Source organism: Pangasianodon hypophthalmus, chromosome 6, assembly GCF_027358585.1.
Source record: "Pangasianodon hypophthalmus isolate fPanHyp1 chromosome 6, fPanHyp1.pri, whole genome shotgun sequence".
NCBI classification, from domain to species: domain Eukaryota; kingdom Metazoa; phylum Chordata; class Actinopteri; order Siluriformes; family Pangasiidae; genus Pangasianodon; species Pangasianodon hypophthalmus.
Genome location: NC_069715.1, coordinates 2,110,803 through 2,132,085, shown reverse-complemented (window position 1 = coordinate 2,132,085; position 21,283 = coordinate 2,110,803). Strand labels below are relative to the sequence as shown.

The 21,283-nt window shown below is 39.8% G+C and overlaps 2 protein-coding genes across 2 annotated transcripts in view; both read left to right on the top strand.

Annotated features, from left to right (window-relative positions):
• LOC113534649 (NLR family CARD domain-containing protein 3-like) lies at window positions 1-16,178 on the top strand. The gene is made up of 12 exons (XM_053234931.1): window positions 1-99; window positions 2,465-2,529; window positions 3,393-3,497; window positions 3,654-3,761; window positions 5,114-5,218; window positions 8,388-8,442; window positions 10,406-10,478; window positions 10,684-12,481; window positions 12,866-13,039; window positions 13,460-13,633; window positions 13,916-14,086; window positions 14,775-16,178. Exons 2-12 carry the CDS (start codon window positions 2,504-2,506, stop codon window positions 14,779-14,781), a joined length of 2,796 nt encoding a protein of 931 aa, XP_053090906.1. The 5' UTR covers window positions 1-99; window positions 2,465-2,503; the 3' UTR covers window positions 14,782-16,178.
• A 4,414-nt stretch (window positions 16,179-20,592) lies between these two features.
• Window positions 20,593-21,283, top strand: part of arpp19a (cAMP-regulated phosphoprotein 19a) — a 5,187-nt gene continuing 4,496 nt past the window's right edge. The window contains exon 1 of the mRNA XM_026926935.3: window positions 20,593-20,765. Coding sequence (XP_026782736.1) covers window positions 20,712-20,765 — 54 coding nt within the window. The 5' untranslated portion in view covers window positions 20,593-20,711. The remainder of the gene's footprint in view (window positions 20,766-21,283) is intronic.

The following is a 21,283-nucleotide window of genomic DNA, read 5'->3' as shown; positions in this document are numbered from 1 at the left end:
GTGAAAGTAACGGAGGGAGGAGCGTGTCTGAGAGACCACAAAGTACGAAGCTCGAATTTCTTACGTCCTGCGACATTATACTGGACTTTTGTAATTATCGTAAGTAAAACTGTATTTCTGACTTGCCAAAACACACACACACACACACACACACACACACACACACACACACACACACAGAGAAAGAGAGAGAGAGAGAGAGAGAGAGAGTTGTTGGGAGTAGTCGAGCTGTTTGTAACTTTGTGAAGGTTTTATGCATTTAGTGCAGTCGAACTGCTGTAAAGTTAGATTTCTGTTCAGCATATTAGCGAATATACTCCGAGTATTAACATCTAATATCTGCTTAATGACTGGTTTAACCCTGTGTTGGAGACACCAGTACTGAAACTTAGAAACTTACTCAGTTCGTCACATTATGCGTCATTATTGTTTACTTCCTGTTTTCTGTGTTTCAGCCATGGCAGAGCAGAGCTGTGTTACACACACTGCAGTAGTGTGGCCGGAATTATTCATTAATAGGCCATATGAGGATATATAAGATCCCAAGCATATGCACCCTATATTAATGAAAAAGTCCGGCCACACTGCTGCAGTGTGTGTAATACAGCTCTGCTCAGTCTGGAGAAGCCAGTCAGCCTTCAGCACATGTCTCTGGACAGGAGAGGGAACAGTGTGTACATATTCCTCCCCAGTGCAAATACAATAGTGGCTTAGTGGTTAGCATGTTTGCTAACTGACTTCTACATTATTGATTCAGTACAAAATCATTTTAGATTCCAAACATTAGTTTTCCAGCACAAACTGAAATGTTACAGAAAAATGTTTGTATGTCAGTAAAGAAAGCAGCAGATTCCATAAGAGACACTTTTCAGATAAAAACATAATGAAGGCTGCTGGGTTTCGCTGCAGAAATAAGAAGCGAGTCGACAGTCAAAGTCTCCAGAAGAACTGTGGCTGCTTCTGCAAGATGCTCAGTAACACTTCCAGCTCATTTCCTTATAAAACTGCACACACTGCACCTGAGACTGCTATTTTATTTTTAAGCGAAGGATCATCACACCAAATACTGATTTTTTTTTTATTTATTACTGTTTATTTCTCTTTATAGTTTTTTCTTTTTTTTTTTTTTTTTTGGATGGATTTGAAACGAAGAAATGAAGCAGAATGTGATTGACGTGTGTTACAGGCATTTTATTCAGAGTCCCTCCATTTTGACAGGCTCAAAAGTAATTGGACAAACAAATTATGCAGTTTGGACAAACTAACAATCATAAATATTAATTTAAAAATCAGAAGTGAATAAGAAATAATAAGATAAGAAATATGAAATATATTTAGAGGAATGTGCAAAAACGGATGTACAAATTATGCAGTTTGTTACTACATGCTGCATATTTTGTGCATCCGTTTTTGCACATTCCTGTAACTTTAATTTAGTATTTAATGCACAGTCTAAAGAGAAGTAGGCCAGGTTTCTATTTCACTGCAAGTTATATACTGTACATAATTGTGTATGTGACAAACAAAAATCTTGAATACTTGAATATTAGGATTATTTTTAATACTTGGATGCAAATCCTTTGCAGTCAATGACTGCCTGAAGTCTGGAACCTATGAACATCACCAAATGCTGAGTTTCCTCCCTTGAGATGCTTTGCCAGGCCTTTACTGTGGCTGCCTACAGTTGCTGATTGTTTGTGGGTCTTTCTGCCTTCAGTTTTGTCTTCAGTATGTGAAAAGCATGCTCAGTTGGGTAGAGGTCATCAGATATTTAAGAACATTTAATTTATTTGCCTTAGGAAGCTCTTGGGTTGCTTGGCTTGGTGTTGGGTCATCTGCACTTTGGTGCGCCATCCTATCAGCCTCATGTAATGCAAGTGGAGATGGATGCAAACGCACCCAAAATCCACAACAATGGGTACAATCGTGATTAGTCAAAGTGGTGATCAGTAATTGGTCATTGGGAACTATGGTGATTGGTGATTCGTCATTGGGAACAATGGTGATCAGTGGTTGGTTTTTGGGAACAATGGTGATCATTGGTTGATCATTGGGAACAATAACGATCAGTGATTGGTGGATGGAAACAATGGGATCAGGGATTGGTCATAGGCTTTACATGCAGGTGGTGAGTGGAGCGAATCTGCTCTCTCAGCTCGTATAACCAGCAGCTGTAATGTGAGCTGCAAATCCGTATGCAGGACAGTTGCTAAAGTCTTCCCAAAAAGGCGCTCAATTTGTCACTAGGCTCTTTTGTTTTGTTTTGTTTTGTTTTGAACATTAAATCACTAAAGGAGTCACCAGCTCACAAGATCTAGCAACAAAGTCAAACATGATCAGATCATCATTGCTTCCAGACTTTCTGCAGATTACCTGATAACTTTCCTGTCAATATTTACTATAAATGTGAGTAAATATGTACCTTATTACCATTTTTCAAATGTAATTATATTTGTGATTGCAGGTCTGCATTTATTCTTGAACACATCACAACCCCTTGAAAATGAGTTCATCTGATAATGATGAGAGGTGAGCCATTTAATTATGAGGTATTATGTTTTTGGGTTGTCTGTCCATCCAAAAATCTGATTATCTCAAGAACAAGTGGTTTTTGTTTTGGTCCACTGTTGATGTCGACTGTTGATATCGAGTTCGAGGTCACTTAGTGCTGGCTCTAATAAAGTGTTGCACAGCATTAAAAGAAGGTGCCAATGACAAACAGAACCAAAAAGAAAATCCAGCTCACCTGAGCCCAGCATTGCATCTAAAAAGTGTGGGTTACTGGACTTTAAATCTGGGGGAGATCTCATTGCAGGGTTTGTGGGTGGTGAGGAAGCTATTCAAGAGTTGTAATTTCATTACTCCATCAGTAACACCACGAAGTCTTCTATATTGTGTGGTTCAAGAAGGCAGGAACGCAAATGTGTACACTCAGCGTGACATTTTTGAGGATAATCCAGTGAAGTCAAAGTCCATGGCATGCATAGCAGCACAGACAGGCAAAACTAACTAAGGCCAATAATCCATAATCAGAACCAGAAGGGAAAACAAGAATTTAAAAACCAGGAGCTATGGTAACAAAGAAACTCAGGCTCAGGCTTAAAGATCATTGCAAAGATTTACAGAGACAACACGATACATACATGCACAAAGCAATTAAGAACTAATACACAACAGCTGGTAACAATCAGGTAACAAACAAATGATGGAACAGGGGGCAGAAACAGGACCAAAACAGAAACAAATAACAAATTCAAGCACGTGGCACTTTTAGACATAGGAAGCACAATGCAAAGAAAAAAATGTGACAGTTCTCACATTCTGCAACACAGTGGAACTGCTGTGTAAAAAAATGGAAATATACACTTACAGTACATATTATTTTTAATTAGATCTCAGAAAGAAAGCTCTGACTCACCTGAGCCCAGCGTTGTGTCTATGAAGAGTGACCAGTCAATGGGTTTGCCAATAAGGTTTAAACAGGAGAAGAAAGAAAGGTAAATAATGTCTCATGGACAATTTTATACACTTACACTACACTCCAATTTCATAATAAGATTTATTTTAAGAACAATTCTACTTCTTATTGCAATTGTTTTATTTTACAAAAAATGAATCACTTTTGCTGACTGAAAACTGGTTTACGTATTTAGTCTGATTCGAGAAAAGAGTTCAGAGTCACCTGAAACCAGCGTTGCATCTATGAAGAGAAAGTCGACGGATTTTCCGTTTGAACAGGCAAAGACGTCTAAAAAGAAAAAGTAAGGAATGTCTCATGATCAATTTTAAATACTAATATTGCCCTAACATTGCATTGTTTGTTCACTTTAAAAATTTAACTCATCTGTCAAGCGATCCTACTTGAAGTGCACCTTGCCTACCCGGATTATGGATTTAGAATCGGACTAGTGTGGGAAATCTATACCTGGTTCAGTTTTGACCAGCCTCTTTCTCATATATTACAATTAGTTGTAACACAAGGGAATACCCATATTCTGCTATAATGAAACCAAAATGAAAGCAGTGTTCAGTGATAAACCAAAGTTCTTCTAACATGCAGTTCAAAGGCACAAGTGCATAAAGTCAACAGTACATGCTTTAATCATAGTCCATTGCAGAGGTTGGAGCACTGGCAGGCAAAACTAACCAAAGATAATCCATAATCAGAACCAGGAATCCGGGAAACCTGGTAGCAGATAAACACGGAACAGACTTTAAGAAAGACACCATGGCATCGGATCCTTATACAGAACGTCCAAGGGTGGTACGAGGCCTGGAGGCTGTTTTTTTCTGGGAGGGACAACAACAACTGCAGGTAGCACTATGAGAGGAGCAACAGGGACAAGCTGCAGAGTGCAAATTACATTCTCTGCATAGGTGAGAGATGGAGTGGTGATAAAGTCTTCCATGAAGGCAGGCAGTGGAGTGGCGACAATGAGGACCTCCGTGAGGGCAGGCGAAAGGTTGGGAAAACGGTATGCTGGGGTCCCAATCTGAGGTGCACATATTCAGCAACATGAAATATACCTGCATACTCTCCTCCGGTCTGGGCACCCAGAGCTCCTCCCCATGGGCTGGTGACAAGACTTCCTCTGCCCTTTCATAGCCCACTCAATGAGTTTTGCCAGTAAGCCAAAACAGCATCACCCTGATGCTCTCATTGTATGACGCAGGACTATCCAGGAGGCATGCAGCAATATAGAGAAAGAGATGGGGCTCAGGTTATTGGACTGTAAGTCTGGGGCGTGAGATCTCATTGCAGGGTTCGTGGATTGCAAGGCAGCTATAGAGAAACATGGCTCACACTTAAAGATACAAAGGCATTACAAGACATTGCAAAGGTTTAATGACACAACAGAATATACTTTCATAAACAAAGTAATCAAGAACTAATACACAACAGCTGGTAACAATCAGGTAACAAACGAATGATGGAACAGGGGGCAGAAACAGGACCAAAACAAATAACAAATTTAAGCACATGGCACTTGTAGACATGGGAAGCACAATGCAAAGAAAAAAATGTGACAGTTCTCACTTTCTGCAACACAGTGGAACTGCTGTGTAAAAAAAATGGAAATATACACTTACAGTACATATTATTTTTAATTAGATCTCAGAAAGAAAGCTCTGACTCACCTGAGCCCAGCGTTGTGTCTATGAAGAGTGACCAGTCAATGGGTTTGCCAATAAGGTTTCAACAGAAGAAGAAAGAAAGGTAAGTAATGTCTCATGGACAATTTTTTACACTTACACTACACTCCAATTTCATAATAAGATTTATTTTAAGAGCAATTCTACTTCTTATTGCAGTTGTTTTATTTTACAAAAAATGAATCACTATTGCTGACTGAAAACTGGTTTATGTATTATGTAAACCTAATATTTTAATAGCTGATCAACTATTCGTCCAGCGATAGTTGAACTTAGTGTATTTTTTAATTGTGCATGGGATATTTACCTCCGTGGCCACCGGCAATAACACTATATTAAGAGCACAGTAACAAGATTGTCAGTTTAAGGCAGTAAATTATAAGCACAGAGCCACAAGACACTTGCCTTTAAAATCAGACAAGACTTTATTAGACTATTCTAAGACACAGAAACTAATATAAAGCATAAACACACACACACACACACACACACACACACACACACACACGCAAACACGGGTGAAAATGGCTTTGAAAAGAGAGTGAATGAAATCCCGAATTTCTAGCAGGTTCTCAGACCATCACCTGAACGAACCATCAACTTATCAGTTTAATTTAACCTTCGCTTCATTTAGAAGGGCTTTAAACTTGTATTAAATACACCAGTTCAGCTAGAATAGAGATACTGTACTTGTGTTTGTGTTGCCAGGGATTCCCTCATTGCATCGTTGTTTGGAGGGGTTTTCCGGCGATGTTGATTGGTTGGCAGTCTGGTTGGCTTACGTTGCGTCTCGGAAGAACAATGAGGATGATAAACAGAGTGAGGAGCGAACCCGGCAGAGTCTCGTAGGCGGGTTGCAAAATTTTGACGAGTGGCTCACAGCGGCGCAAAGGCAGGCTTTGCAGGAACCAGACTGGATGCAGAGTCTCAGAGCAAGGATGATCTCCTCCTGATGTCAAGGAGTGAGAATTTCTGAAGCTCTTGGGAACTCCTGGTGACTTGTTGGAAGAGACTTCCTTCAGATGTGGATGGAGACTCTCTTGAGCTGTTAGTTGAAGAGAACTCTCCTGGAGTAGTTTGGTGACCAGAACTCTGAAGATGTTAAAAGGGACTCACTCAGAGATGATGCTAGATGAGACTCCCTCGGAGATGTTGATGGAAGAGCGCTCTTTGAAGTTGTTGGTAGAGACTCAGAGTTTCCTTTGTGTCAGGGGGATTTAACCCTTTCCAGTTGGGCTGACCCCAAAGTGTCTGCTCCAATCAGCAGGATCTTGGGGCAGGATGTAAACTACATTCTCCTCCTCTGACACTAATTAGCATACAGGGCTCTGAGTAATGTGCCTTTTCTAACTTTCCACAAGGTTAAGTTAGAACTTTGGTCATGTATTTGGTAACATGCATGTAATACATTGTACTCAAATTCACATTATACCAACCCTTAGTAAATTCAATAGCGATCACACACATACCAAACACTGTTATTGATACACTCATTAATACTATGATACCTGTTAAATGATCAAAAGCATCATAATGACCTGGTGGCTATAGTTATGATACATATAAGGAATGACATTAAAAAGGCAACAAGTCTTCAAATTGTGGTGCATCATCTTAAAAGTCATTGTCCTGACAGGCAAAACTAACCAAAGATAATCCATAATCAGAGCCAGGAATCCAGGAAACCTTGTAACAGCAAAACACAGCACAGACATTAAGAAAGACACTATGGCTCTGGATCCTTAAGCAGAACATCCAAAGGTGGTACGAGGCCTGGAGCCTGGTTTTGAGGCGGTTGTACCTCAGGTGGTAGACCGAGTTGTCCACTAATTGCAGGGTTGGTGGTTCGATCCCTCTCCTCTCCACATGCCGAAGTGTCCTTGGGCAAGACACTGAACCCCAAGTTGCTCCAAGTTGCATGGCAGCTCTGCTGCCATTGGTGTGTGAGTGTGTGTGAATAAGAAACAGTGTAAAGCACTTTCTAGAGCCACTAAGATTAAAAGGCGCTATGTAAGTGCAGACCATTTATCATTTACCATTGTTGTCTAGGAGAGACAACAATATCTGCAGGTAGCAGTATAGGAGGAGCAACAGGGACAAGTGAGGGCAGGCGAAAGGTTGGGAAAACAGTATGCTGGCTGGTCCAGAGAGGGTCCCAGTCCCAGGTGCACAAATTCGGCAACATGAAATATACCTGCATACTCTCCTCCGGTCTGGGCACCCAGAGCTCCTCCCCATGGGCTGGTGACAAGACTTCCTCTGGCCTTTCATAGCCCACTCAATGAGTTTTGCCAGTAAGCCAAAACAGCATCACCCTGATGCTCTCATTGTATGACGCAGGACTATCCAGGAGGCATGCAGCAATATAGAGAAAGAGATGGGGCTCAGGTTATTGGACTGTAAGTCTGGGGCATGAGATCTCATTGCAGGGTTCGTGGATTGCAAGGCAGCTATAGAGAAACATGGCTCACACTTAAAGATACAAAGGCATTACAAGACATTGCAAAGGTTTAATGACACAACAGAATATACGTTCATAAACAAAGTAATCAAGAACTAATACACAACAGCTGGTAACAATCAGGTAACAAACAAATGATGGAACAGGGGGTAGAGATGGGACCAAAACAGAAATAAAAAACAAATTCAAGCACATGGCACTTGTAGCCATGGGAATTGCAACAAAAAGAAGAAATTTGTGACAGTCCTTATTTATTGCAACACACGGAAACTATTGTGTAAAAACAGATATACACACTTACAGTACATATTATTTTTAATTAGATATCAGAAAAAAAGATCTGACTCACTGAGCCCAGCGTTGTATATATGAAGAGTGACCATTGAATGGATTTTTTTCTGTAGCATTTCAACAGACAGAGCCATCTATAGAGATAAGTTGAGGAATGTCTCATGAACAATTTTACATACTGACATTGCACTCTGTTTTTTTAAACTGGACTGCAATAAAATCTTTACTCTATATGAACACAGTTATATCATTAGACTATTAAAAAAAATAAGAAAAAAAAGAACAATTGTCTGTCTCACTGAGATTTCATTGCACAAGAAAAATGAATTGCTCTACTTGGATATCAGTATTTATGTTCATACCGCAATTAAATTAAATCAATTAATTAAATATAAAAGTGAATATTTGCTTGTGATAGTTGTTTATTTCTCAAAAATTATGAACTTACTTAACACTAACTTAATGTTGTCTTTCATTACAGAGACAAACTTGGCATATCAAATCCTCCAGTGATGCAGGCGGAAACTGGACTCCAGGTATGTACAGTATGAGATTGCATGTGTGTTTGTGAGAATTGAGGTTCTGTTAAGGTCCATGCTAGCTCTAACTTCTCTAGATCTCTTAACCTATGTTTTGGTTTCCTCGTTCAGTTTAATCTTTATTTTATGTATAAAGTGGATCTTCCTCCTAGTGACCAACTGAGAACTACCTTCTCTAGTAATTGCATCACTGAGTGAGTGTCAGCTTCCCATTGCCATGAGTAACACACAACAAAGACATCTTTACCTCTTCTTTTTTGCTCTTCCGGGAGAACCAGCTGGTCCAATATTTTTTTGCCTGTCCAAGAGCTCCTACACTAGTATGTTAGCTATTGCTCACAGTCCTGGTTTGCTGCTCCTGAATTCTTTTGAACCCTGGCTCTGCTTAAAAACATAAAAACATTATTTTATTGCATTATTGAACCCTGTCCCAACCTACAATATGTAGAGCCCTTCCTTGAATTGCCCCTTCAAAGATTTCATTTATATTTCCCCCTAAAGCTATTTGAAGAGTTTCCTTCATGTAAGATCTAAGTCCCAGGGTTTGTTGATTTTTTACTGGGCTTCTAATCCAAATGAAACTTAGTCTCAGAGGTTGCACACTATCTGTGGTCTTGGAAGCATCACTCTGTATATGCTTGCATAGATACTGCTGTAGTTCCTGAGGGTGTTAACATACCTAGACCTTTGGAGGCAGTTATGTCAGGGTCTACAGGACTTTCTACTTTGTCTCCCTCACTGCCTGGTTCTTCTGAATCCACCTGCTCTTCAAGCCTCTAGCATTGCAGTTCCTTTTCTTCAGGTGCTTGTCACTCCTATTCTAGCTCTGTTGTCCCTGTTCCACTAGCCCTTGTCCTTGTACTAGGAGGTTTGCAGAAAGCCTCTGCCCTGGAGGCACTTTGTCATGGCCCTCCTTTGGTTCCTAGTGCTAGCCTTTCACTCTTCTGGGCTTGTCACAGGTTCTTCCTTCCTTGTTGGTAAGTGTCAGATATTTTGTAGACCAGCGGCTAGCATGCAGAGCTCTCACCACCACGAGCCAGTGAACTCTCAGTGCCAGTCCCAAGCCCGGAAAATGGGGAGGGCTGCGTCAGGGCATCCGGCTTAAAACTTGTGCCAGAATCAATATGCAGACGGGTGATCTGAACTGGCAACCCTGAATGGGAGAAGCCAAAAGAGGGAAAACTGCAGACTCTCCACTGTCTCTCTCAGTAAGTTCATATCATCACGTGGGTTTTCATACCACTGTTATGCTATAAGCACTTCCATTAGACATACAGGTCTGGCAGACATCTCATCATTATGGACAACCAAATAACCTTCCTGGCTCACATTGCCAACCTGACTAAGTCATGCAGGTTTCTCCTTTCTATCAACAGAGGCAACTCATGTGCTTGTTTAGTCCCTTGTCATCTCAAGACTAGACAACTGCAACTTGCACCTGGCAGGTCTGCCCCTGCGCACTATCCGGTCCTTGCAGTTGATGAAGAATGCAGCTGCAAGACTTGTTTTCAACCTCCTCAGGCTCTCCAACATTACACCACTTCTGTATTCCCTTTCCCCTTTCTTACCTACAAAGCCAAAAATCTCACCCCCCCCAACCACACTTCCTTCAGGTCTCTAGCAGAGCTCAACCGAGCCCACCATCCCTCAAGATACAAGAAAGACCTCTTAGAAAAGGGGTTTTCTTTGAACAATTAAGAACCTTATGATTTAGGAAAATACAGATCAACATAGATCATTGAAGGATTCCATCAGAAGGAAGAATCACTTAGTTGTGCTAGATTTAACCTTTTTTTCTGAAAGTATATGCAGTGTTTTGCTGTAAGTACCAGAAAGATCTCACTGAGTTCCCATAGGATAGCACCCCAAATATTTCCTGGTATGTCTTTTATTAATTTCATTAATTTATTCATTAATTTAGTTAATTAATATGGTTATTTTATTAAATATTTCTCTTTAGCATCCGAGCCCAGAATGTCCAGCAGACAATGTTAAAGTGATGGAGGACAAAGAGCATCAGGGCAATACCAGAGGTGAGGTACAGAACATCATGCAAATACAAAAAAACAGAACATTACATCACATTTGTTGTTTTTGTTCATTAATCACATCATAGAAGTAATTTTCTGTTATCATGTACAGAATCATTATAAATCATTATAACTCCAAAATTCTACGTTAGTAATTCTAAAACACCAACAAAAGCCATATTTTGTATTGCTTTCTTTGTGTCTTCAGAACCAGACCCTCTATGGAAACAAAGATTCAAATCCAAATTGCAGGAGAAAGTTCAGATGATTAATGAAGGAATCCCAATGTATGGAAATTCAAGACTTCTAAATGAGATTTACACAGAACTGTGTATCACATCGGAATATGGGTATGGACACGTCAATGAAGAACATGAGGTCAGACATATTGAACAGGCATGCAGGAGTCTAATAACAGAGGAGTCCATCAACTGTAATGACATATTTAAACCCTTACCTGGAGATGAGAAACCCATCAGAACTGTGCTAACAGAAGGCATTGCTGGAATTGGGAAAACAGTGTCTGTGCAGAGGTTTGTTCTGGACTGGGCTGAAGGAAAAGCAAATCAGGATTTGGACTTCATTTTTCCCTTTAACTTTAGGGAGTTAAATTTTAAAAAGAGAGAAAATCTCAGTTTGTTGGAGCTTCTCCATTGTTTTTTCCCAGAAACCAAAGACCATATTGTGGACTATCATCATTACAAAATCATGTTTATCTTTGATGGACTGGATGAGTGTCGTTTTTCTCTTGATTTCCTAAACAGCAAAAGGTTGGCTGATCTAACAGAGTCAGCTTCAGTGGATGTACTGTTAACAAATCTTATTAACAGGAATCTGCTTCCGTCTGCATTCCTCTGGATAACATCTCGGCCAGCAGCGTCCAGTCAGATTCCTCCTGCTTATATTGACAGAGTAACAGAGATCCGAGGGTTCAGTGACCCTCAGAAAGATGAGTACTTCAGAAAAAGAATCAGTGATCAAACCCTAGCTAATAAAATCATCACACACCTGAAGTCATCGCGAAGTCTTTACATTATGTGCCACATGCCAATCTTCTGCTGGATTGCAGCGACTGTTCTCGAGGGAATGTTTAGTGAAGCAGAAACTGGAGAGGTCCCCAAGACCCTGACTCAAATGTTCACACATTTCCTGATCTTGCAGATCAAACATCGATCCCAAAAGTACAAAAAACATGAAATGGATCCTGGACAGATTGCAGATGTTGTACTAAAACTGGGAAAGCTGGCATTCCAGCAGCTGGAGAAAGGAAACCTGATCTTTTATGAGGAGGACATCATAGAGTGTGGCATTGAGGTCCGAGAGGCCACGGTGTACTCAGGAGTTTGCACTCAGATCTTTATCGAGGAAGTCACTTCACATCTGGGGAAGGTGTACAGCTTTGTGCATCTGAGTGTTCAGGAGCATCTTGCTGCTGTGTATGCATTTCTCTCATGTATCAATGGAAATCTCTCAAAACAACAATCCCCTGAAATCTTCGGCCTCTCCTGCAAGGCAACACTGTTAGACCTTCTAAAGGCAGCAGTAGACAAGGCCTTACAGAGTAAGAATGGACACCTGGACCTTTTCCTCCGCTTCCTTATGGGTCTCTCACTGGAGTCCAATTCACTTCTCTTTAAATGCCTACTGACAGAGACAGGGCGCAGCTCTGTGAGCAAAAATGCTGCTGCCACAAACAAGGAAATAACCATGTACATCAAGGAGAAGATTAGAAAGAATCCATCAAACTACAAATCCATCAATCTGTTCCGCTGTCTGAATGAACTGAATGACCAGTCTCTGGTACAGGAAGTTCAAACCTTTTTGAGTAAAACAGCAAATCATTGCCTCCAAGGCATCAGACTTTCTCCAGTTCAGTGGTCAGCTCTGGTCTTCTTGTTGCTGAACTCAGAAAAGGAGTTGGAAGAGTTCAACTTACAGAAGTATGCAGCATCAGAGCATTGTTTGAGGAAACTGTTCCAAGTGTTCACAGCGTCCAGAAAGGCTTTGTAAGTTTTTCCTGGCATTTTCTATGATTGTTATTACAGTATAAATTCATTAGACTCCAATAATGACAAGTGTTTGTTTAACTTATTAAGGTCATTCAAACAATACACATAGCTAGTTAGTCCAAATTTACTACAAGGTCTTTCAGTTTAGGAGACTGGATCATTCTTATTCTTATTACTGAGCTGTGCTGTTTCAACAGGATAAAGGGGTGGACATATTTATAGAATCCACTTTTTTGTAATGAGGTAAAGGAACAGGCATGTTTTATGTAAAATGGCATTAAGTAATATATAGTCGTATTCAGTATTTTAAAAATGTCTTAGGTGTTTTAGTTTAAATCTAAATACTTATACACATGTGTTGTTTAACTTTTTTTGCTACAGGCTGTGTGGTTGTAATCTTACGAAGAATATTTGTAAAAGTCTGGGAAAATGTCTCAGCTCAGTCTGTTCATGTCTGAGAGAGCTGGACCTGAGTGATAATAAACTGCAGGATTCAGGAGTCAAACTGCTTTCTGCTGGGTTGGAGAGTCCACACTGTAAATTGGAGATCCTGAGGTAAGCTTTTAGTTTTCTTATTGTGTAAATCAAATCAAGCAATGAATGACCTTGCATTAAAAGTAGGAGAGAAAAGGTATAAATAGGCTGGTAACATGTAACACTCTGGGGGAATGCGCTTCTGTCATTCTTGGGCAACTGGCCACTGAAGCAGCAGCACCTTGTCATTAGGGCCTGCCTGTGGGACTGGGATGGTCCTGAAGTCATTTTGAAAATCTTGCTTGAATGATTTATGGGTCCAGGTAAGTTGGGCTATCCTCTACTGTTGAACATGACTGCAAGGATGGTGGGCAGAATGATTTGTACATGCAAATTGGTAACTATGGTAACATGTGGAACTCCAGGAATGTGACATCTACTGGGCAGGTAGTGTATTATACAAACCTATGTCGTAATATTTCTCTCTTATTTCTCTTTCAGACTTGGTAATTGCAACCTCACAGAGAAAAGCTGTGCAGTTCTTGCTTCAGTTCTTCACTCCAAGTCGACGCATCTGACAGAGCTGTGTCTCAGCCGCAACAGTCTGCAGGATTCAGGAGTGAAGCAGCTCTCTGAGGCCCTGCAGAGCCCACACTGTAAACTACAGATACTAAGGTGAGCACATAACATTTTCATGCACTATCAGCTCAAAACACACATTTACATACACTGTGTAGTTTCACTCGGAACACAGACAGAAACCAAAAAATAGAAAGTTCAATATTGTATTGATTTCATTTAGATTGGTTTACACAAGTATGTTATATTTTAGTTTAGTTTTTGCATCTCTGGAGCCAGTGATTAAAATTTAAAACAGAATCACACACAGTGGCTTTAGATCTAAAATACTGATAAATACTGCAACAAAGACCTTACACCTGTCTTTTTCTCCTGCAGGTTGCATGACTGTAACATTACAGAAGAAGGCTGTGTTGCTCTTACTGAAGCTCTGAGGTTAAATTCACACCTGAGAGAGCTCGATCTAAGCGCTAATGATGTAGGAGAAGAGGGAGTGAAGCTGCTCTCTGATATAAAGGAGGATGAAAAGTACACACTGGAGAAGTTGGAGTGAGTTCCTAACATGTTAACTGCTACAAAACATTTCCCAAACAACATATTAATGATTAATGATACTGTTACTGTTATGACCCTGAAGTTGATTAATTTCCTAAAACAGCACACCCCAAGTGATTTATCCCACTTATACCACAGCAAACAATTGCAAACAATAACAATTTTTAATTTACTAACAGGCACTTCATACTTTTAACCTTTCATAGTTACATTTAATGTTCAGGAACCCAGTTAGTTCCTGATCTCACTTACGTTATAGCAGCTTCCCTCACCAGCCTCTCTTTTTTTCCTCTCTCAAAAAACGCAGCTTGTCATGTTACTGAGAAACAGCAAGGAAGCGTAAACGTCTCTGTCCTGAAGATGTTGGAAAACTTAAAGTTACAGCTTTACCTCTGACTTTTACAAAGTCCTGACACTGGAGACTCCTTCAATAAATGTTACATAAACAACTCCTTACAGAAAATTACTATAGAAACAATTGTTACTATAGAAACAATAACATATTAGAACGAGCGCATTAATATAAACCTGTGATTTGCAGCTGCACTACTGTCAGAGCTGCTGTTATAGAAAAATAATCAACACCTTCTGACCAATCACAATCCAGGATTTGGCAGTGCTGTGTGTATAAATTAATATAGCGCATATGGATGTCTAATAATTGTCTCTAATTATCTTACAGGCTCTGAGATCTTCAGACCTGACCTGGTGTAAGGATGAAGTCTTGTGGAGATAACAGCTAACAGAACACACATAGTCACACTTTCTCAGATGTCCATCATCATTTCTAACACACTTGCTTTGTAATGTCCAGCTTTTCTGACAGTTGAGCAAAATAGCTACATTTTCCAACTTTTTGACTAATCAAGCAAACTTAGGTGTGGTGTTTGCTGTTAGCTTCCAGGTCAACAGAATGCCTTCAGAATCATAAAGAAGCTCAGAAATATAATAACTTTAGTACAGCTGGAAACCTAGCTAATGAGTGTGCTGTTTGTTGTAGAAGATTTGTGTGTTTATTGTTAGTGAGTTTGAGTTTTAGCTTCATGAAGGAATTTGGTTGTAAAGCAATGAATAGGAAGTGTGATTAATGTGCTGAATTTGAGGTTAAAAGTGTGTTGATTGTTAGTTAGTGAGTGTGACGTGGGAGCTCTTACAGAAAAAAAAACTCGTGAAATAATGTCCGATGTTTTTCACGTGTATTTTGCCACACAGTGTCAAACCTCATGTTAGAAAAGCCACTGGTCGTGCAGAAGCTAGGCAAAGTCCCATTCTAAAAAAAAGCCTGCTGCTGAGCAGAAACCCCAGTTTGGGTAGAGGTCCCATGTTGGTCAAAAGCGTCTAAGTGAACAAGGATCTATGGTCAGCAAAATTCTCCTGCTGGCTAAAGCCCAATGCTGGGCCTCTGGTTGGGTAAGCATGTTGGGCAGAAGTCCACGGCTAGGCAGATGCCCAGGTTTGGGCAGAAGCTCCTAGTTGGAGCAAATACCTGAGCTCCTAATTGATGAAAGGGTCATGGTTGGTCTGATGCTGAAGGATGGACAGAGGTCTGAGGTTGGGCAGAAGCTCCTGATTGGTTAGATGTCTGAGGGTGGGCAGAAGCCTGATGGTGGTTAGATGCCTGATGCCTTGGGCAAATGGTTCTAGTTGGTCAAATGCTTGAGGTTGTGCAGAAGCTTATGGTTGATCTGGTGTCCGAGGGTGGTCAGAACCCTGAGGTCAACCAGAAGCTTCTGATTGGTGAGAAGCCTGAGGATATGCAGAAACCTGAGTTTGCCTCTTGTTGGCTAAAGCCCTACCAGAGGAGAAGCCCCAGGGTGGGCAAAGCTGCATGCTAGGCAGGAAACCTGAGGTTGATGTTGGGCAGATGGGCCTGGTTGGTCAGATCCTGAGGTTGGACTGAAGCCTGAAGCTGGGCTAAAGCCACATGCTGGGCAGTTCCCAATAATGGGCAAAGACTCAACTCCAGGTGTTAATATTGTTATATATGAAAACACTTGGAAGAAAATCACATGAAATATGTGAAAAACAAATGAGCTCACAAGTTAAACTCCAATTACAACTTTCTGTAAGGGTTAGGGTTAGGGGTTAGGGGTTAGGGTTAGGGGTTAGGGGTAGGGGTTAGGGGTTAGGGGTAGGGGTTAGGGTTAGGATTAGAGATTGGGGTTAGGGTTAGGGGTTAGGGGTTAGAGGTTAGGGTTTAGGGTTAGGGTTAGGGTTTAGGGTTAGGGGTAGGGGTTAGGGTTAGGGTTAGGGGTAGGGGTTAGGGTTAGGATTAGAGATTGGGGTTAGGGTTAGGGGTTAGGGGTTAGAGGTTAGGGTTTAGGGTTTAGGGTTAGGGGTTAGGGGTAGGGGTTAGGGTTAGGGGTAGGGGTTAGGGTTAGGATTAGAGATTGGGGTTAGGGTTAGGGGTTAGAGGTTAGGGTTTAGGGTTAGGGTTTAGGGTTAGGGGTTAGGGGTAGGGGTTAGGGTTAGGGGTAGGGGTTAGGGTTAGGATTAGAGATTGGGGTTAGGGTTAGAGGTTAGGGGTTAGGGTTAGAGTAATCTGGGTTTGTTGTTAAAAATCTTGGTGTTTTTCAAAGAACATATGTCATGAAAGGTCTTGTGGGTGTTAGTAGAGTCTTGTGTGATGCGAGAGTCCATGTGAGGAGACAAGAAGTGCAGATTGTTGTAGACAGGGAAACAGACAGATACATTATTTGGGTACTGATGTGTTGATCAAAGCTCCAACAGAAGATTTAAGGAAATAAAATGCAGTAGCAGATTAGCTTAATTTGTCTTAAAGTTTAATCTGGAGGATCCAGAAAATAAAAAGACCTGATTTCTTCGGTCAAACACAGACCGAAGAAATGATAGAAAAGGAGTAGAAGTAAAAGAGAAAAAATAGTTTCCACTAAAATCTTATTCAGGTTTTAATCTGACTTCTAATAATGATAAGCTAGATAAGCTAGATAAGCACCAAAATCAGGTATAAATTAATGAACTGATATCATGTAACTACTGTATATTGTGTTTTATCATATGCTATGTAGTGCACTCATAAAGCACATGTGGACACACATCTATTATCTCACATCTAGATTTTATTAATATGTACTCGTCTAGTGCACATATCTACGATAAATAAAGGCAATACATAAGACATAAAAAGTTTAGAACAGCAGCCTGCAAGAGTAGACTAACATCTCATAAAGATTTCAAATTAAATGATGCAAGATATTGAATATTATGTACGAATGTATATTCCGGTGTTGTATAACTGTACGTTACTCAGTGCGTGATGTGATGTAGTTTGTGTTCTGCTGATATTAGATCTGTAAATGCATGTTTATATAGCGTCCCAGCTTTGACTTTATCATCTTAACTGCACTTTAGTTAAATTTTCACTACTATACTGCTGTTTATTTATGCATAATGGTCCCTTTTGGCAAAACAAAACGTAAGTACGTAGACACAGGATAAAATGATTTGCAGTAAGTCTGACAACCAATTGCAGAATAGTTCACGAACTCAGCAGCCATGATATCAATTCTTTGTGGAAGAAATCATTCGCAGTTCTCAGATAGATGATCACTGATAGCACCTTCTGCTAAAGTTAGCAAGGTGTATTTAACTGAGAGCTAAATAAGAGTTAACAGTGAATCGTAATGAGAATGATGAGTGTTGCTGTTTGTTCAGTCAGAGCTCAATGCTACCAGGTGAGGAGGAGGAGCGAAGAGCGATGCAATCTTACGGCTAAGCTCTGACAGATTAGTGAAGCATTTCTACTCCCTGTAGTTACCTTTTATTTTCTCTCCAAACTCTACTTGTGCTGATATTTCAAGCTGGTTCCTTGCTTCTTTTCTCTGACACGTAGCAGAAGTGAAGTTACTCTGCGAAGGCCACTTTTATCAGCAAAAACCTGTGTGAAACGGGCCCGTTTTTCTGTTTTACACTCTTTACCAATGCATTACCTTTGTGTTTTCTCTGATATATGACATGGTATTTTCAGTGATAATAAATAGAATAAAACACACAAGGACCTTCACTATTTATTTGATATTACTTACTGGAGATGAATGAGTGAGTGAATGAATGAATGAATGAATCATTTGTTTAGTAGATGCTTTTAAGTAACTTTAAAATGAGGAAGAATCTAATCCAACCAAAACGAGAGGTATGCTTTAATTGGGAATGTTTTAATTGCTTCTGGCTGTTAAATTTGACAAACCCTGACAAGTGTAGAGCAAAACTCCATCCATCCATCCATCCATCCATCCATTTTCTGTACTGGAGCCTGACTCAGGGCACAAGGCGGGGGACAACCTTGTACCATGTGCCAACCCATCACAAGGCACAATCACAGTCAGCCTACAACACATGTCTTTGGACTAGGGGAGGAAACTGGAGTACCCAGAGGAAACCCCCGAAGCACGGGGAGAACATGAACACACACACACACACATGGCGGACGCAGGCATCAAACCCCCGACCCCAGCAGTGTGAGGCAACAGTGCCAGACACTAAGCCACTGTGTTCCCCAGAGGAAAACGCTTTATTAAAAAAAGTCTCCAAAACAAAGAGTGGATAAATTCTTTATCGAGTCATGTTTTTATCTCCACAGGTATTGGTTGATTTAAAAATATTATTATTACATTGATGCATGAAAGATTTTTGAGAAATGAAGGTTATGGAGCAACATGACTGATCTTATTATTAATTTCATCTAAAGCTCAGCAACAGGAAATAAGTTAAGATCTAACTACATTTTTCATTAAACTAGTAAAAGTGCTGTTCATTTCATACAAAATGATTCTTGTGACTCTACATTTTAACCCAGTGTAATAAGTTTGGCTTCTTTGAGAGGAAAGTACAGGAATAAAAAACTACTAGTAAATAAATATTATGTTCATTAGGTTTAGGATGTGATCATATCATATATATACATATTAGTGTGTGTGTGTGTGTGTGTGTGTATATATATATATATATATGTCTGAAGTGGTCCAGCTGATTCAATAAATCAAATGTCTGAAACCAAAGACTCATTTCTCAAAATTCGAAACCACTTTGAGTTTTGTCAGGTTTTGACACACATGCAGATTCATTAACACTAACGCTTTATAAAATTAAGTCAAATCTTTCAAGTCTGAACTGAAATAACAATCCCACAAGTAAGAACATTAACGATCAAGAACGAAGGAGGGAGGACCTGACAGAGATAAAGAGGAAGAGAGGGACTGGTGAAATACAGGCTACTCTGCTTGGCCATGTTCAACTTCATGGAAAGTCTTGCAAATTAGAGAAACTGGAACAGAGTTGTTTCACTTGAGCATTAATAATCAGCGGGCAGTTGAACGTGTCTCACCATCAGCCAATCAGAAACACAATCTGACAAAAACAGGAAGTGCAACTCAACTTTTGGCGCTTCTGAGAATTTTGGCTCCACACCTGCAGTTTCATTGTCCTCCAATCTGTTTTGGGAGCAATGTGAAGGACTACATGTTGTTTTCCCAGCTCTGACACACACTCCTAAACTTCTCTGCTTGTTAACACTGAATTGTCCTGATGATGAAACTGTTTTAAGACATGTTCTGAAAATGAATTTCATTCCATTCATCTAAATGAATGCCATTTTCTTTGTCAATGTTGCACCAGGTATATATATATATATATATGTATATGTGTGTGTGTGAGTGTGTGTGTGTGTGTTTTATGATATTTTATGAGTGTATAGCCACCATATTCAAGTGTGTGAGTGTGTGTGTGAGTCATTGACCGTATTCTGTAAGTGCGTTCATGCGGGTCTTGACTCATAGGTCTATACTAAAATCTTAGAGTCGATTCTGATTCCTCATGTTTTTTTTTTTAAAAAAGATGGAGTCGATTCCAAGAGTCGACTCCACACTGTTCTAATTCAAAAACCTGCAGCAGCACTGTATACACACACACACACACACACCTATATATATATATATATATATATGGAGAGAGAGAGAGAGAGAGAGAGAAGAATAGACTCAGAAGTGTGGTCCTATTTTATGTTATTTATTTACTAATTTACTAAGTAAGCACTAGTCTTAAATATTAGGTGAAAAAAATGCTTCATCTGTAATTATAAACTGGGATAATAACATGCAATTCATATAAAATTGGTACTACTAAAAGAAAAACTAATAATAATAATAATAATAATAATAATAATAATAATAATGAAGAATATTTCTTTTTTAATAATTAGCTTTTTAAAGACTTTCCGGGGTAAAGATAACAAAAAAATGACAAATGCATTGTTTGTTTTAACTAATTAAATAATAGTTATTAACAGACATTAGCAACGTTTTTGATTCTGTGTCGAATTCAGTTCACTGTGTGGAATCGACTCCAGATATTCAGAGTCGATTCCTATGTTTTATCGCATGGAATCGGAGAATCGGCTCTTTTTAGTTCACTGTGTGGAATCGACTCCAGATCTTCAGAGTCGACTCCTATGTTCTATAGCATGGAATCGGAGAATCGGCTCTTTTTTTTAATCAAGTGGTTCATCTCAATGGGCGGAAAGTAACGTTAGCTAATGTCACTGCACGGCTCCGTGGCGTTGTTTTGATTCGTGTTGTAATTAAGTAAACATAAAAACACCATCATGTCAGAAGAAATCGAAGACTCAAAGACTGTAGAAACGACCGAGGAGCAAAAAGTAAGTATTTTTAGGCGGAAAAGAAAAGTATTAAGGGAAATCTTAACGGTTAGCTCTGACTGTGTGTTAGCTTAGCTAGCATACATTGATCAGCGGAATATTTGCATTTTAAAATTAAAATTAAACAACCTAAATGGGCCAATGTGTTATTTTTTAAAATGTTCACGCGTGCATATTGGCATCCAATCCCCGAAAAAGATCTTGGTTTGACCATTATTTATCGCGAATGCTAGCTAGTCGTGCTTTAAGGCTAGCTAAATGTCAGCTAAACTTGTAGCCAGGCCCAATCCAAAATGGCGCCGTGCTCCCTATAGAAGTGCACTATGTAGTGTGTGAAATAACGGCTTTCGCGCCCTATGTAGTGACCTTTATGTGCGTTAGAGAGCACATTTGGGATGCAGCCAGTCTTTAGCGAACGTTTTCTTTAGCAAAGAAATTGATTATTATAGTTAATTGCGTTTATTTTTTATCATTAGTGTTGTTGATAGGGTTGATCATAAACATCTCATAGACGTCAT

Coding starts and splice junctions, on each gene's coding strand:
- LOC113534649 (XM_053234931.1), top strand. CDS start 2,504: ATGAGTTCATCTGATAATGATGAGAG. Junction 10,479..10,683: donor GCATCAGGGCAATACCAGAG/GTGAGGTACAGA, acceptor TTGTGTCTTCAG/AACCAGACCCTCTATGGAAA. Junction 12,482..12,865: donor ACAGCGTCCAGAAAGGCTTT/GTAAGTTTTTCC, acceptor TTTTTGCTACAG/GCTGTGTGGTTGTAATCTTA.